Source organism: Felis catus, chromosome A2 (genome assembly GCF_018350175.1).
Source record: "Felis catus isolate Fca126 chromosome A2, F.catus_Fca126_mat1.0, whole genome shotgun sequence".
In the NCBI taxonomy this organism is placed as follows: Eukaryota; Metazoa; Chordata; class Mammalia; order Carnivora; family Felidae; genus Felis; species Felis catus.
The window spans coordinates 62,035,761-62,052,389 of record NC_058369.1 but is presented as its reverse complement, the minus strand read 5'-3'; the positions used below and the strand labels follow the sequence as shown (position 1 = coordinate 62,052,389).

General features: G+C 63.8%; 1 protein-coding gene across 2 annotated transcripts in view; it reads right to left on the bottom strand.

Moving 5' to 3' along the window:
• The window catches only part of ADCY1 (adenylate cyclase 1), a 112,147-nt gene extending 98,499 nt beyond the window's left edge, over positions 1–13,648 (bottom strand). The window contains exon 1 of one of the 2 annotated variants that reach the window (XM_006929062.5): positions 12,998–13,648. In XM_006929062.5, the coding sequence (XP_006929124.2) occupies positions 12,998–13,648 (651 nt within the window). The remainder of the gene's footprint in view (positions 1–12,997) is intronic. The other variant, XR_006594050.1, reaches the window with a different exon arrangement.
• Positions 13,649–16,629: the final 2,981 nt, after the last annotated feature.

Sequence of the window (16,629 nt, the reverse complement as noted above, 5' to 3'; positions counted from 1 at the left end):
CGGGGACAGCACCTCCCACACACCACGCCCTCCCTCAGGTCCAGGGAGCCGCCTGAGTCCTATGACCATGGTGCCCACGGTGACCTTGTTACCTCTGTGTGTCCCTATTCACCTCCATGTGACCTGCCCACCTCCGGGTGACCTGCCCACCTCCATATGACCCGTTCACCTCCATGTGACCCACTCATCTCTGTAACACCTGCTCACATCCCTGTCATCTGTCTCCCTGCAACCTGACCATTCTCCATGTGACTGGGTCATCCTCGTGTGACCCTGGTCATCTCTGTCCCCCTAACCCACTGCCCCTCTGTAGCTGGAGTACTCCTTGCCTAAAGCAGGTGCAGGGCTGGAAGGAAATGCTTCTGTGATGCTGAACCAGCCTCTCACCAGGCACGGGGGGGGAGGGGGCTGGTGTGGCCCTCCTGGGGGGCCTGTGCCATGTCCCGGTGACCAGGGCAGTGTCCTCTGCGCTCTCAGACCATCTGCTCTATTTGGGATCAGCTCCTGTGATCTGTTTGTGGAACCCCTTGTTGGAGGCGGCAGAAGCCCGGCACATATGAAACCACCAAGGGCAGTTTTGCAGGATCAGTATTTAAACGCGTTCTGAGCGTGTTGCCCACAAGTAAGGTCCTGGGCACCCTTCCAAACTTCAAACAAGCACACGTCACTGCACGGAGCACGCGTCTCTTCCTGGGCAACAGATGGTCCGTCTGGCTTCTAGTGCCCCTCCCGGCCTGGGCTTCACGTCCTGGAGGCACGCCGGATGCCCTCCCGTCCCGGCTGCCCACAGCGTCCACGTCGGAGCCCCGAGCCACCGCTCTCCCCAGCAGGCACACAGGCGGAGGACCAGGCCCTCGTGAGGGGCCAGCACCCACAGACAGCCCAGCAGTAGGGCCAGGAAGCAAGCCACATTCACAGGTGGCAGACAGCTTTTCCAGAAAGTAAGGCATCAGCTGGGCCCAGAGCAGGACTCAGAAAATGTGCTGTCCCCCCAGTGAGGCTGGGGCAGGGGCGGAACACGGGCTGAGGGGCAGACCGTCTGGTTAAGGGAGAGGTGGGCAGCAGAGTGGGGGCATGCAGGGCCACCCCTCTCCACACACCTTTGTCACACCTTCCCTCCAGTCAGGAAGCCCCCCCCCCCAGGGAAACTGAGGCCCCACAGGCCGGTCACTAAGTGCCTGCCCGCCCTGTCCACACTGCTGAAACCCCTCACATGGAGAAGGAGTCAGTGTCCGGCAGGCAGGGTGAGGTGGGGGCAGAGATCTTGGGGTAGGGGGAATCCACACCCACATGGCCAGAGGCCTCCATGCCCCCCCCCCACACCTGCCCACCTGCCTCTCCTGCGTCCCTCACTCACTCCCAACCCCGGGGATCAGGGTCCCGTGGCAGGTGACACAACAGGCCACGCTGGCCCCCTAATCAGCATCAGTGACAAGGTCACCTGCTGGCAGGTGTGGCCCAAACGGGCTGAGAAGGACCCAAGTTCGGGGAAGGGCGTGTCGGGGTCCAGACCAAGCACCCCTAGAGCTGCAGGCTGGCCAGTGAGGGGGCTCCAATGCGGCTACCCCTCTTGGCCACCCCTCCCGGCCACTCTCTGGGTTTGAGGCCTCCCCGAAGGGCCAGCCTGCAGTGGTCAGCGCCCTCAGTCCCCACTCGCCTCCTCCCTGCTCTAAGGAAAGCCAGCCCCCAAGCCCCCGGGTTCCAGCTGCTCACTCCTAGGGGCTCAGGGCCTCCAGGCAGGCAGGCGCCTGCCTCATGGCACCATAGGCACGTTACGGCTGCTGCCCTCACGGCTCCTTAACCCCGACCCGACCCAGGTCACGCCCTAGGATGCTGCCCACGGGAGCACTGGGCTCCTCCTTGTCCCTCGTGCCTGTGCAGTGCTCCTGCCTCAGTTCCTCTAGTGCTCCTCCAGCTGGGTCTGGGGGAGGGGGCTCAGTGAGTAAGGCCCCCAGCCCACACCTCCGGAGCCCCTGGTACCACAGGGGCCTGAGCCCAGAGACCCCTCTTCGCCCAGACATGGGCTCCCCAGACATGCCGGCACCGAGCACGTGCCAGCCCCGGGCGGGAGAGGGCAGAGCTCTCCCTGCAGTCTTGCACCTCTAGCCTCAGCACACCCGCCCCGCGCACCGGCCTCAGCACACCTGCCCCACGCACCCATCCATCTACCCATCCATCCATTCATCCATCCATCCACCCATCTAACCATACAAACAACCATCCGTCCATCATCCATCCATCCAACCATCCTCTCAAACACAACAGGAGCTGGGCTTTGGACCTGTGCCCACTCCAGGCTGGGCTGGCAGGGTCTCCTTGCCTTAGACAGGCCAAGCGGCTCCAGGAACCCCGGGGACCTCATGGGCCAACAGGGGTGACAATCAAACACCTACATCGAAGCACTTCTGGGAGATGAAAATGTGTGTGTGAGCTCAGCTCAGGGGCACACGTGGCCCACCCTGCTTCACACCAGCCCCGTCACACACATTTTCTCAGACGGGAGCTGAGGCCAATGGTCTGTCCAAGGTGACACGGGAATTACTGCAGAGTGACAGTGGTGCAGAGCCCTCGGTCCTGCCTGTGCCGGTAATGCACGTGGGTCACGGAGAAGCAGTCTCCGGTCAGGGAGCCAGCATCACCGCGAACAAGCAAACCTCCCGGAGCCATCCACCATGGCAACGCTCGCTGCAGAAAAGGCAAGGCACAGCATCTCAGACGTATCGCAAGTCCTGATCCCACCTGACCGCAGAGCACAGGAACCACAGGACCGCCCAGCTCGCTGCCTCAGCAAGAAGTCCTGTTCCCGCCCCGTCAGCTCCGAGGATGCTGATGTTAACAAAGAGACACAGCCTTGGGTCATCAGCGGGGCACAAGGCTGCCGGCGGAGACTGCAGCGCGCCAGTGGCCAGAGCGGCAGGGAAAGCCGCCCAGGGTCCCTCCTGTGTTCCCGGGGAGGCGGCAGTGGGTCAAAGCAGACCCGCCCCATGGATCCTGGCAGACAGCCAGTGAGACAGGCGCTTCAGGGAAAGGGACGGATCACCTGGAGACAGGTGCACACGGCCCCCAGGCGAGCAGCGAACCCCCACGCCACAGAGGCACCTGCGGACCCTCTCGGGGGCGCCTGCAGGGAGGGGTGGAGCTGTCCGCCGCGGCAGGCAGGCCCCTCCCCCCCGGCCGTGACCAACTGGAGGAGACAGGCTCTGAGTGGAGCCGGAGGTGGATTATTAATGGACAGAACTGGGTCTGGCACATGGAGATGAGACCGGTTCCTGCAGTGACCACAGAGCCCCAGATCTAGCCAGGAGGTTAAGGGCCACCACCCGGAGGGCAAAGGTGGGAAGGCAGCTATCAAAAAGCATGAGACCACCTTGTGTCTACGTCCCCTCCCCCGGGGAGGCTCGGGAGGGGGCTCCCCAGGCATCCGCTCTGCCAGTCAGGGGCACAGTGAAAACACAGGACACCACAACAGACAGCGTCTCCCACGACTGGGACCTCTCCCATCATTTGCCTCACTGTCATTCTCTTGGTGCAGGTGCTGACCACACCCCTCGTGTCCCCACAGCCAGCTTGCAAAGCAGAACATCCACCGTCACTGGGGAGCACAGAGAAGGGCTCGCCAAGCGCAGCCCCCCCCCCCCACAGCCCCGAGCTGGGATCACACGCCCTTGGCAGGGCCACCTTCTCTGGCCCTTGTCAAGTGAGCAGCTGCCACACATGAGGAATTCTGTGCACTGGCCTGCGTTTCATCGCCTGGCGTCCCCACTAGGCCTCCCTGGCCACCGCCTCTGGCCTCTCTGAGCGCATCTCAGAGCCAGGCCTTGACCCAGCAGCCTGGGCCCCTCCAGCCTGCTCCCAAATCTCTCCGTGCCACTAACACCGCAGCTTGGGGACAGGTGCCTCCCCTGCGGGCCAGCCCTGTTACCTACAGGACACAGCCCCCTGCCCCTGCCCAGGGTACACTCCCCGTCTGCACACGTATTTGTTACATAAACCGTTAGCTGCATGCATGCACCAGAGTGATGTGGGCTGTGCTGACCGAAGGATCATCTTGAATTTCACGATCACTGAAAAATTTCGAGATAAATAACCTAATCCAAGAAGACCCTTTAAAAACCACAGGCCTGGGGCGCCTGGGTGGCGCAGTCGGTTAAGCGTCCGACTTTAGCCAGGTCACGATCTCGCAGTCCGTGAGTTCGAGCCCCGCGTCGGGCTCTGGGCTGATGGCTCAGAGCCTGGAGCCTGTTTCCGATTCTGTGTCTCCCTCTCTCTCTGCCCCTCCCCCATTCATGCTCTGTCTCTCTCTGTCCCAAAAATAAATAAACGTTAAAAAAAAATAAAAAAATAAAAAAATAAATTAAAAAAAATAAAAACCACAGGCCACTGCTGAGGGTGGGCCACACCTTGAAGACCGAAGGTAAGAGGAACGTGGAGGCCAAACAGGGACCCGAGCTGTGTGGGCCCTGAGCAGGTGGGAAGCATCTGGAGACCACCTGGAGACAGCAGACCCCGAGGTGACTCCGGAGTGCAGAGGGCCAGGCACGCACTGCTCCTAGAGTTTACAGAGCCCCGAGGCTAAGCCTGCCACTGCCCGCAGTTACCAGGAAGGACACGGTGCACAGAGGCTGACACACAGCCAGGAGTGACTGTCACGTTCCAAACAGGCATGAACTCCAGCTCCCACTGAGCCATCCCCAGATCCCGGGGCGGGGGGGGGGGGGGGGCTGGATGGGCCTTGGGGGTCCCATGGCTTCAGTGCTGCTGGGCTTGTTGAGAGCAGATGGCCTCAGGACAAGGGGACTTGGGATAAGGACCCAGTGACAAGTCCTGGGGAGTCAGGAAGTGCACACAATGCAGGGCTGCAAGAGGGGTGTGAGCAGACTGTTGAGACAGATGGACTTGGATGCGAGATCCAGACCGCGGCAGAGACCCTGGCCTCTGGCGGGACACAAGGTCGGGAAAGAGTCAGTGCTGCAGGAGGCAGCCGGGAACACCGGGCTCTGAGGGGCGCTTGGACCATTAGAGCCAACCGGAGGCCTCTGGAGAGGCTCATGCAGGCAGCCAGCACCCACCTGCTAGAGGAAGCGCAAGGTGACCCCAGCCCTTAAAATAAAAACTGCAAGAAAACAGGGACCGCCCTTCTGAGATCTTCCCGTCCTCTTCTATTCCTTCCTCCCACCTTCGGGGAGAGACCCCAAACATGAACGAGGAGTCCGCTGCGGTGTCATCTGTCAAGGTGACCAAGCAGTCCTCTGTCCTCATCTCCCGGGGGGCTGCTCCCACGTGCAGCCAGCAGCTGAGGGCAGCCGGTCCCCCTCCCCCATTCCCCTTTCCTCCCGGAAAGCCCCCTCCCCATGTCTACACTGCAGCTCTGTCCCGGCAGGATGGCTCTAACCAACCACAGTCAGGGTATCTCAGAGGCATCCTCACCGACAAAGCTGGTGCCCACACTGCATGTCCAGATGCCCTGCGAGGCCATTCATCCAGCCAGAAGACCACCGTCCCCGCTCTGCGCAGGGGAGCCCTCAAACGGGTTTCTGGAGACAGGATCTTTGGAAAGAAGGCACACTTGGGGAAGACTGGGTAGAGGCACCTGCCTGGGGAGCCCCAGGGCTCCCCCCTCCACGGCAACCACTGGGACCAGAGGTCCCCACGTCTTCCCACAGAGTAGCTTTCTCACATGTCCAGCCCATCTGATGACGCAAACCCACCAGTCCGGAGATTTTCCTGGGGTTCAGGATTTTTAACTCTCCCCGGGAACTATCTGAGCTCGTGGCCACAGGTGTGCCAGAAATGGTGGCCACGTGGATTAGCACCTACTGTGCAGAAATGAGGAGGGAGGTGGGCTCAGGTCACCGTGAGCCCCCCTGGGATGAAGGCCACGAGTGGAGGGGAGAGGAGGCATCACCAGCCACGCTGAGCGGAGACCCCACCCATCCTGGGGTCGCCTCCAAAAAGGCCTGGGCCGGGCCGGGGGTGCTCATAGTGGGCCCACGGAGACAGCTCCCACAGGAAAGAGATGGCCACAGCCATCCGGCAGGCCCTCTGGGACAACACCTGCACAGGTGAGCACTATCCAGCCCAGACAGAACTGCCCGCAGTGAGGCGGGCCACGCCTGGATGGCCCAGTGAGACGGAGGCTTCTCCCGAGACAGGCGGCGCAGTCCACATGCACGTGGCTGTGCCCGGCCCAGGGTCGCACTCGGGCTTTAGGAGGCAGGCGGTGACACAGGAAAGAAGCTGCTGGATGTATCTCATCCCAGAGAGCCCGCATTCTCAGTGGGGGTGGGGGGATGGGGGCTTTGGAAGGGGATGTAACACACACCAAAATAACCAAAAATAAGTCTGTGCCTATTGAGACAGCACCTCAAAATTTAGCCAGTCACTGCACACCCCATACCCCGGGGTCACTGCACCCCCACCTCATAGTCACTGTACCCCCATGCCCTGGGGTCACTACCCCCCCACCTCGTGGTCACTGCCCCCCACACCTGGGGTCACTGCCCCCCCCATACCCCGGGGTCACTGCTCCCCCCCATCCAGAAGAATCAGGTCCAGGGTCCTGGGAACAGAGAAGAATCCAGGGAGGACGCAGACACGGGCCCGCCCCTCGCCCCACGCATGGGGTAGCACAGGACGTGAGCCCCAGAAGCATGGCCTGGCCCTGCCTGGACTGCACTCACAGAGCACACAGAGGGGAGGGGACACAGGCATCCCGCCCCTGGTCACTCGTGCCCACGTTCGAACCTCTCACCTGACCCCCCACCCAGGCAAAGCCCAGGTGGGCTCACTTCATGGGCGGTCACCCCATGAGGTCACCCGAGGTCATGGAGCCAGAGGGCCCTGGGCCCCATGTCCTTCAGGACAGAACTCGGTACTACTAATTAATATAAGAATGCCCTGCAAGCACCCCCAAGCGTGTGCCCATGTGTGTGCAGGTGGGTGTCTTTGTGTGTGTGAACATGGACAAGTGTGAGGACGTGCATGGCACATGCATGTCTGAGTGTATGTGCACTTGGTAAGTGTGTGTGTGCACGTGTGTGCATGTGTGTACTGTGAGTTTGTGCACGTGTGGGTATGTACTGAGGATGGGTGCGTGTGTGTGGGTGTGTACGTGTGCATATGTGTGAGTGTGTGCACATGTACGAGTGTGTGCACGTGTGCCAGACCTGGGGCTGCACATGACCAGCACCGCCAGGTGTGCAAGGTCCCTTTCTGCCGGCCCGCTCAGCCCCTCGGTGCAAACCCAGGTGCCCGCATAGGGGGTCGTCACCCAGGCCACAGGGCTGCCCCCCTCCCCCAACCACAACCGACAGGAAGTGGTGGGACACGCCCCGAGGACACTCCATCTGGACAGATGGCCTGCCGCCAGCATCCGGGGCATCTCTTCCAACATTCGGCCAAGACCAGACACGGGTTCACAGAGCCGGAGAAAACGCGCAGGTCCCAGGCCACCAGCAGCTGGTGGGGACCAGAGGTGGCTCTCATCCCACTGAACACTGGGCCACAACCAGCAGACCGAAAGGTGCCTGAAGACGTATCCGCTCCTACAGAGCCATGGAGCCACCCGGAGGAAACCGAGGCACGGGGTAAGTCCCCTGCCCGAGGTCCCACAGCCGGGAACTGCACCCCACCCTTGCACAAGCCCACCACCCCGTCTGGGTTGGGAAGCGGAACAAGGATGGTTCTGGGCTCTGAGTCAGCAGGAACACAGCACAGTTACCTGTCCCCCAGGGCGCTGAGCCCTGGCCCTCCAGACGTCGGGGGTGGGGGACAAGAGAAGGGTATCGCCGAGAGCCTCCAGGTTCCGGAAAGGGCAGCTGGGCAGCATTCACAGCAGGTGGAGACAGTGGCAAGCAGACACTTTCCCACAGGACCCCACTCTGGTCTGGGCCAGGCAGCAGCCCCCACGCCCACTCATGTGACCCCTGCTCCCCACTGCGTCCCAGGGGCCCCCAAACAGAAACCTAATCAGACCCCTCCGCTAAAAAGGCTTGAAGGGCGTTGGTGCTGTTTTCCGAAGAAACTGGAACTGCTGGCGTGCCCTGCAGCGCCCACCCGCGTCCTTCCGCGCCCACCTCCCTGGCTGAGCCCAGCCCGGCAGCTGCAGCGCCATCCATCCAGGATCTTGGCTGGAGCACTGGCCTCAGGAAGTCCCCCTGAGCCCTCCTTCCACCCTGTCCCCTCCATATGCCTGCGAAGGTCACACAAACTCCCCAGCACTGACCGCAGTCCCAGTTGCTGACCAGGGTCCCCCGCAGACTGCAAATCCTGGAGAGAGGACCTGTTCCCATGGGCCCCCTCCCCCTCCCCCTTCCCCTCCCCGGGGGCTGGCACCCAGGCATGGATTGCAGAGCTATCCAGAGAAGGTGAGTGTGCCCAGTCTGTCCCCGGCGCCTCCACCAGTCCACCAGTGGGGCCAGACTCCAGCACACGCACAGTCCCGGGGTCCTGGCACATGCTGGGGCAGCAAAAAAAGCATCTGGGACCACCCTGAGGGGAGCAGGCCAGAGCCCTGGCCTGAAGCTGGGTGGGTACTGTAGGTGTCCAGGCCCCTGCTTCTGGTCAGCCGATTCTGCTGCCCCCAGTGTGGGCCATCCCAGGTGCTTCTTCAGGTTAGGGCCCGGCAGGGAGGACAATACAAGTGAGCCTCCGAGGGACACGCCGGGTTGTGGGGAGGGGACCCAGGGGTCAGGCAGGCTGTGAATCAGGTGTTCCCCGGGGAATGCCCACAGGACGCAGACCTGGAGGCGTGGGAGAGACACCCCTTGCCACCGGGGGCTCACAGAGCGGTCAGGGCTGTAAGCCTGCAGGTGGTGGGAAGCCCAAAGTGCTAAGAGCTGAGCCCCGCCCAGCCACCAGAGGCCTATGGAAAAGAGGTGCCGCTGAAGACAAGGAGGCTGTCATGGGGGCACTCCTCACCAAGGCAGAGAACCCCACTACCCCCCCCACGCCTTCACACAGCAGCGTTGAGCCAAGAGGACCCACCTGTCTTCCCCTTGCAGCCCCCACCCAGCAGCAAGGGGTCAGCCAAGACAGGTGGCTGCACCAGCAGGGGAGCAAACAGGTGACAGGGCCCAGCCAAGCTGGGGGAGGAGGAGGGAAGTACCAGCGGGGAGAGGGGCCAGCCTGGGCCTGGCTGGGGTGGGGGGGCAGGGGTTGGAGGCCAGGTCAAGGGGGTCCAGCAGGGGCAGTGCCCAGCTGGAGAAGGGGCCCTACTTGGTAAGGGCCCAGCTGTGGAGGGAGGGGCCGGGGAGCCAGTGCTGGGGCCGAACCAGGGAGCTGTGGGGGTGGGGGGGGGGAAGCCAGGGAGGGGAAGGGGAGGAGCCTTGGGGTGTGGCAGCAGGGGGGGAGGGAAATGAGGGCAAGGGGAAGGGGGAGGGAGCGCTGGCGGGGGAGGGGCTCGGAAGGGGGCGGGGCACAGGAAGGGACAGACTCCCCCCAGCAGGAGGAAGAGCCGGCATGTGGGTGGTGGGTACGAGGTGCATCAGCAGCCTGGTGGCCTGGGCGCCCCCTTGCCAGCAGCGCTAGGGTTCCCCCAAGAGCTCAGAGGAGTTGGAGGAGGGACACAGGGGGATTCCGGCCAACTCCCACTTCACCAGGACGAGGGGATGGTGGTTTCTGTGGTCCTATCAGAGGTTCAGAAGAGGGGGAGGAGTGCACTGAATAGATTTCACTTACGAGGATAGGCTACGGAGCAAAACCATTGTGCACAACACAGTGGACCCCGTGTGGACCCACTACAGCAATCTTACCCCACCCTGGCCCAAAAGTGGGTGTTTGGGGTCCGTGGGGGTAGGAAGCTGGGGCTGGCAGGTGGCAGAGCCCTCCAGTGGGGGCACCCTGAGCCAGCCGCTCTCCTCCAGGCACACCCCTCTCCCCGCCACCACCCCAAGGCCTCCACCTTGGCGTGCACACACACAGTCCCCAAGCGGCCACTCGGTCCTCGAGTCCCTGAGTGCCACCACCGGGAGCAGGGGGCACATGTGTCCTCTCCCCCTTCCCTCCTCCTCACCCCTCCCAGCACCCCAGGATCCACTCACCACCCCACCCCCATACCCCCACCTGGGCCCCAGGTCTCCAGGCAGACCTCAGGTGTTCTGGAACAAAATGCCTTCAATTCTGACACATTGCTCAGTTAAATAAAAACAAATTGCTTAGTTTAGATGCAACCAGTGGGCAGGGAGCAGGGGCACAAAGAAGGAAGGGGCTCCTCCTGGGGGCTGGGCTGGGTGGGGATAAAACCGTGTCCCTAAACTCTTTCTGCCCTGAGGGCAGCAGCAGGCGCCCCTCCCGGGAAGGCGGCCTAGCACCAGCCCCAATGTCAACTGTGCAGTCGTGGCCTCCTGGGTCCTCTTAGCCTCTCAGCCTGGGCCAGCCCGGGTTCCACAGGGTCCCCACAGCACATGAGCCACATCCCAGAGCTCCACACAGCAGGGCAGAACAGGGCTGCTGCAGGAAACCCCAGAGCCTCCCTGAGGAGGGGCAGAGGCTCTGGGAGCCCCCACGTGAACCCCTCAGTGCCCAGAGCAGCACTCCCCAGCACGCAGAACACCCCATGCATGTGCAGTAAAGCCAACAGCCTGGCACAGACTGCCTCAGTCACCCCACCCCTGCACAGCCTCCTTTGGGCCTCCACCTCCGGCCCCCAGGGCTTCCGCTTGCCCCGAACCAGACCCCAAGGAATACAGGACCATCCACACGCGACTACCCTGCAGGGTAGCAGGGACATTGGAGAGCATGGGCAAGAAGCAGGGGACGGGCCTGACACATGGGGTCCCACCTTCCCCGTCCCGCCTCCAGGCCAGGCTGCCAAGCTGCCCCAGGACAGGTTGGTCCACACCTGGGGGACACCCAAGCCCTCACCAAAGCTTCTCTGCACCCTCCCCATCTGTTTGTCCACATCGCCACCACCACTAGTGTTTGTAGACTTGAACAGGAACATTCTGAAGAGCCCAAACACAGTGGAAGTAGAAGACTCTGAATACGAGCTGTTCCAACAGATTTCCAACGGCGCCCCAGCCCTGCAGGTGGGGAAACTGAGGCCCTGGGAGGGACGGGGGCGTGCGCTGCCCCGCTGCGGGAACCCCTGAGGATCCGGGCTCCCTGGATAGGCTCCCCTCCCCCACAGATGCAGGGGCCCCTCTCATCCTGGGGGCAGAGCTCCCTGTGCCCAAGGCACCTTTGCAGACTCTTTCCTTTCCCTGAATTCTCTAAAAGGAACAAGCGGAAGCTACGTAAAAAAAATTGTTTCAGAAAAAGACAATAGTACAGCTTTTCACTGAATCGACTGAACCTCGGGTACCCCAGAACCCTAGTGGCCCTGGCCCTGGGCCTGTCCAGGTCAGCTCGGGACTGGCACCACCGGGGGCTGACCTGGCCGCGGGGCCTCCCCTCTTGTGCTGGCAGGGAGGCTGTTGCGCTGGGGGGGCCTGGCTGTGGGGGCCAGACAGCCAAGGGGGGGAGGGCTGCGGGGGAGGGGTTCAGGAGCACCTCCTGAGGCCGTCAAGCAAGGGCCACATGCTGCCCAGGAGAGGCCAGAGGAAGGTGTGCTGGAGAGCCCTGTGGGAAGGAACCCCCTCCCCTCCCTGCGTGCAGGCAGCCCTCTGGCCCTCTTCCCTTTTCTCTGCCTTACCTCTGTCTCTGGCTTTCACCCCTACTTTCTCCCTCTCTCCTCCCCACTTCCACAAGCCCCTTCCTGGGCCCCCCCCACCTCAACCTCTCTGCCAGCTCCCTTCCCCCCTTCCCTCCTCCTCACCACCCCCCCGCCACGTGCTGGCCTCTCTGGGCCTGAATGCAGGTCCAGCATTGCGCTCACAGCCCCTCTGACCATGTGGGCCCCTGCATCCCCTTCGGGGGGACACCTCCCTCGGTCCCTGGGTGGTCCCTGCATCCCCATCCCTCGGTCCCTGGGTGGTGGATCCTGGTCCTGGGCACCCCCCCCAGACTCCCCTGTCTGATTCCCTCACCTCCTCCTTCTTCCCAAGCTTGCTCTGTCCAGCTCCCCTCACCCCATCGCCCCCACCGCCTCCATCTGCCACATTCTCTCCCTGGATGGGCTCGCCCACCTCATCGGATTCCCCCACCCTCCTGCCAAAATGCCGCCAGAGACAGAAACAAAACCCTCCTTCGGGGGCCCTCGAAGCCTCTGTGGGCTGGGCTGGGCTGCACTTCCCCCACCCCCACCCCACCCCTCCCCACCCCCGCCAAGCTCTGAAAGCCCCACACAGCAAAGACATCTGCCTCCAGCCTCCAGGGTCCTGGGGCCCAGGGAGGAGCCCGGGGGAAGCGGCAGCCTCCTTGTTCCCACTAGTGTCTCACCAGTCCGCCCAGAAGGCAGTGACAAAGTTCAGGCGCTGCCAGCCTGGGTCAGGCCAAGGCAGCGCGGGGGCGGCAAGGACCAAAGCCCCATTCGACCTTGGCAGACGTATCTTTCTAGACCAGAGACGGGTCCGTAATGGGTGCCAGAGTGACTGGAGAGGACCCAAATCCTCGTCCCCTCCCCACGTCCCTGGGGTGCCGCAGGCCGGGAGGGGGACTCTGCACGCGGTCCAGGCGCGCTGGAGAGGCGCCCGGAGCTGTGCGCACAGCCAGCAGGAGCCCTGCCCGCCCCGGAGCCGATCGCGCGCCCACCTTCGGTCCCTCCTGCGGGATGTGTGCCGCCAAAGAGCGGCAAACCGGGATGTGGCCCTGCTTGGCCGCTCCCCAGCTGCCTGACCTTGGGCCAATCCTTGCCCTCTCCACGCTCGCGTCTCCACGCCCCACACCCAGGGGCGCTTTGTGGACGGTAACTCGGAAAAGAGGCGGGCCCTCGCAGCCCCCCACTGCGTCCTCAGCTCGCTGAGTGACCTTGAACGCCCCCCCCCCACACACACACACACTCGGGGTGTCAGTTTCCCCACCTTCCCAGTCAGTTGATGCGCACCGGGCTTCCAGTGTCCCCAGTCCCTCCCGGGCAGGTGTGCCCCAGACCGGACCAAGGGCGCGCGGCGGCACTTACCGTCCTCCAGAGACGCGGGCGCTTGGCGGGTACCAAGGTGGCCGTGACCAGCAAGTGCGAGGCGGCCACCACGAGCCCGAAGCCGATGGCCAGCAGGCTGCGCACGGGCAGCAGGGCATAGGACACGAAGGTGACCAGCAGGAGCTGCCACACGCCCTGGTCGGCGGTCGCCGGCCCCGAAGCGGCGCCGGCGAGGGTCCCCGCGGGGCGGCCGAGCGCGAAGGGGCAGCACAGCAGCGCGAAGGTGAGGCTGAAGAGCAGCGCCAGCTGGCCGACCTGCTGCAGCTGGGGCACCTGCAGCGAGCGCACGTTGGTGACCACGAGCAGCGCCAGGAAGAGCACGCAGTGCGCGGGGTGCGAGCCCCGGGCCAGGCCGGCCGCGGGCCCCGGCGCGCCCAGCAGCTCGGCCAGCGCCAGCGCGCCCGCCAGCCCGCTGAGCACCGCCAGCGCCTTCAGCGTAGCCGCCTGCTCCAGCCGCAGCGTGTAGCCGCGGAACAGCGCCTCCAGCTCGGGGCACGCGAACTCCTCGTCGCACGCCCGCAGCCCGCGCCGGCCGCCCGGCCGGGCCGCCCGCTCCGCGCCCCCGGGCTCGCCCGCGCCGCCTCCGCCTCCGCCGCCGCCTCCGCCTCGGCCGCGCGGCGCCCCCGCCATCTCAGCGCCATGCGGCGGCGGCCGGGGCGCCGGGGCGGGCGGGCGCGGGCGGGAGGCGCGGGGCGCGGCGGGCCGACTCGGGGCGCCGGCTGCCCCGCGCGCGCGCGCGCCCCGAGCGCGTCCCCGGCCGCCGCCGCGCCTGCGCACTGCGCCGCCCGCCCCGGGCCGCGGCGCTCCGGCGGCCGCGCTGCGACAGCCCGGCCGAGCGCCGAGCCGAGGGGCCGTGTGACCGGGGCGCCCCGCCGCGCGCCGAGCCTCAGTTTACCCCGCCGGGCCGTGTCTTGGGGCGTGGAGAATGCTAGCGTCGCGCGCTGAGCCCCGGGGGTGGAGGGGAGAAGGGGGGAGTTGGGGGGAGCCGGGGTTGGGGGCGTCTCCCCGCCCACTGTGTGAGTCCCGGGAGAAGCAGGCCCCTCCGCTCTAGAGGCGCCCTGGGGGCGGGCCCCGCGCCCGGCGGCGCACCCGGAGGACCCCGGGGCCTGCTACGCCCCCTCGCGGGACCCTCGCGCGGCGCGCTGGACGCGCGTCCCGTCCAGGGCGGGGGCTGCGAGCCCTGGTAGCCGTGGCCGTGGCCTCCTGGCTGCCCCGCGAGCCAGGCCAGAGTCCCGGCAGGCGATGAAGCTGTAGGTGCAGGGGTGGGGTGGGAAACGGCGCCCCGTAGGGGGGACGCTGCAAACAGACGTGATGGCGGCACGCATTCTCCCAGCAGGAGAAACGCGACCGTGGGTCCCACCCAGCGACTCCCGTGCCACGGCTTCTGCTCACTCGGTCCAAGGGAAGGGGCTTGGTGCTCACACTCGCCCCAGGGCGGGTGCCTCCGTCCGCCCTCACACCCCAGGATGGGGTAAGCAGCTGGCTTCAGGAGGCTTGCGGAGAAGTAAAGGCTCTCGGCAAAACCCCTGACCCCTGCGTTATGCCCTGCTGCTTCTCATCCACCCCTCCCTATACGAGGACCAGGAACTGGGGGCCCCAGAAATCACAGAGCCCAGGAGGCTAGCCCTCTGCAGGGGTCCTTCCCAGGTGACTTCCAGACCCCAGGATGCAGTTGGTGTGGCCCAGGCACGGGTCTGTGTTAGAGGCACTACAGGGATTTCAGTCGGTCCTGGGGTGAGAGCCACTGGCCTGGCCGTGTGTTTTTGTATGGGCTCAAGATCTAGAACGTGGGGAATCCACATTCATCGGGCCATACGAAGTTGCCATTTTTGTTAATTGCACAAAGCAGTCACACGTCAGCTCTGATCATTGTAGAGATGGCACCTCAGGGTCTGCCCAGTCAGGAGCTCACACCATTGCATTCTCGACAGCTGGCATCAGCAGGTAGTCACATACTCGGTGGCCACCCCACCCCTCCTCCTGGACAGGCCTCCCCACGCAGGGCGCCTCCTCTGTGAAGCCCTCCTGACTCCCCCACCCCTGTACTGCTTCCCTGTGTGGGTCCCCAATCCCCCTAGGACCCTGTGCTCTATCTGATCACCTGGTCACTTGTCCTTGTCCCCTCTTGGACCTGGCAGCCCCCGGGGCAAGGGGGGTCTGGAAGTCACCTGCCTACCCCTGTTCCTGGCTGGCCTGGCAAAGTGCCCATCTTCCTCATCTTGTCCCCACCTGTCCCCAGCAGTAGCACAGTCTGCGTGATCTTTCAGGCATCAACTATCAAGAGTACACTCTCTTGTTAAATGTATGGTGTAGTTTTATGTCCTAATGATCAGGAAAGGAAAGCTGAATAATGTCCAAAAGTTGGGCAAGCCACACGAGAATGAAGGCATGAAGTGTCCTGGGGCCAAGTTCACAAGCCAACAGAGCCCCCTCCCTCACCAACACACCCACAAGATGACGTTGGCACCCACCTCTTTCCAAGAGCCCGCTCTCTGTTGGGGGCGGCAGAAAGAGGTTCCAAACAGGGACAGCACCCTTTGCTCACTGCCACAGGTGTGTGTCCTACTAAAGCACCCAAGGCCACCGGTCACTTTCCTGTCCCTCATCCAGTTTGCTCCATGGCTGTCTAGAAAGGAGGAATCGCGTCCTCATTTTGTCGCTGAAGAAGCAGAGGCCTAGAGAGGCTTGCACATTGCTGCCCGAGTCACAAAGACTGGAGGTGCCAGGGCCCCCAGGGAGCCTCCTACTGCACGCAGGGGTCTGGGGTGGGGGCAGGGCTGCTGGTCCCGTTTGCTGGGTTGAAAGACAAGGACTCAAGTGGGCAGTTTGCAGCCAGGGATGACGGGCAAGCTGTCTGAGACACAGTGCGGTGCCCACGCCCCATGCCCTCATGAGTGTCATCGGTTTAATCGTGCGCTGAAGTCCTAACCCCGCGGTACCTGAGAATGTGACCTTCTTTGGGGCGAAGGTCATTACAGGTGTCCTTCAGACAAGGCCACACTGGAGTAGAGCAGGTCCTCCTCCAGTATGACTGGCATCCGTATACAAAGGGGACATTTGGAGACAGACACACAGGGAGAAAGCCTGAAGGCAAATCACGCTGCCAGAAGCCAAGAAGCCACCAGAAGGCAGGAGCCTCCCCCCCCCCCGCCCCTGCCACCAGTGCCTTCCCAGAGAACTCGGTCCTGAGACACTGTGATCCCAGGCTCCCTCCCAGCCCCCACAGCCGTGAGAATAGACGTCTGGTGTCCAAGCCCGGAGGCGGCCCTGGTCCAGCAGCACGCCCAGCACGTGCCGTACCCTGGGTAATGCTGCCTGTTACGCAGGGTAAATATTGACCCATGGCAAAGTGGCCGTGCAGATGCAGTCGGGAAATTATGCTCCTCCCGTAAGCACCAGGGCCGCTTGGGAGGTGAGCAGAGTAACCCATGTGTGTGCGCTAACTCTGGCCCTCCTGCTCAGGTGGCCGACAGCCATCTCCCACCCGGCCAGCTCATCATTCAAGGCAGGACGCCAGCCTCCCATGCGTCCCTCTGACTTTCCATCGCTTACAAATCTGTCTCTTTGCATCTGAGCCTTGTGCTTCAGAGGAACCCCCTGAACTGGCCCGG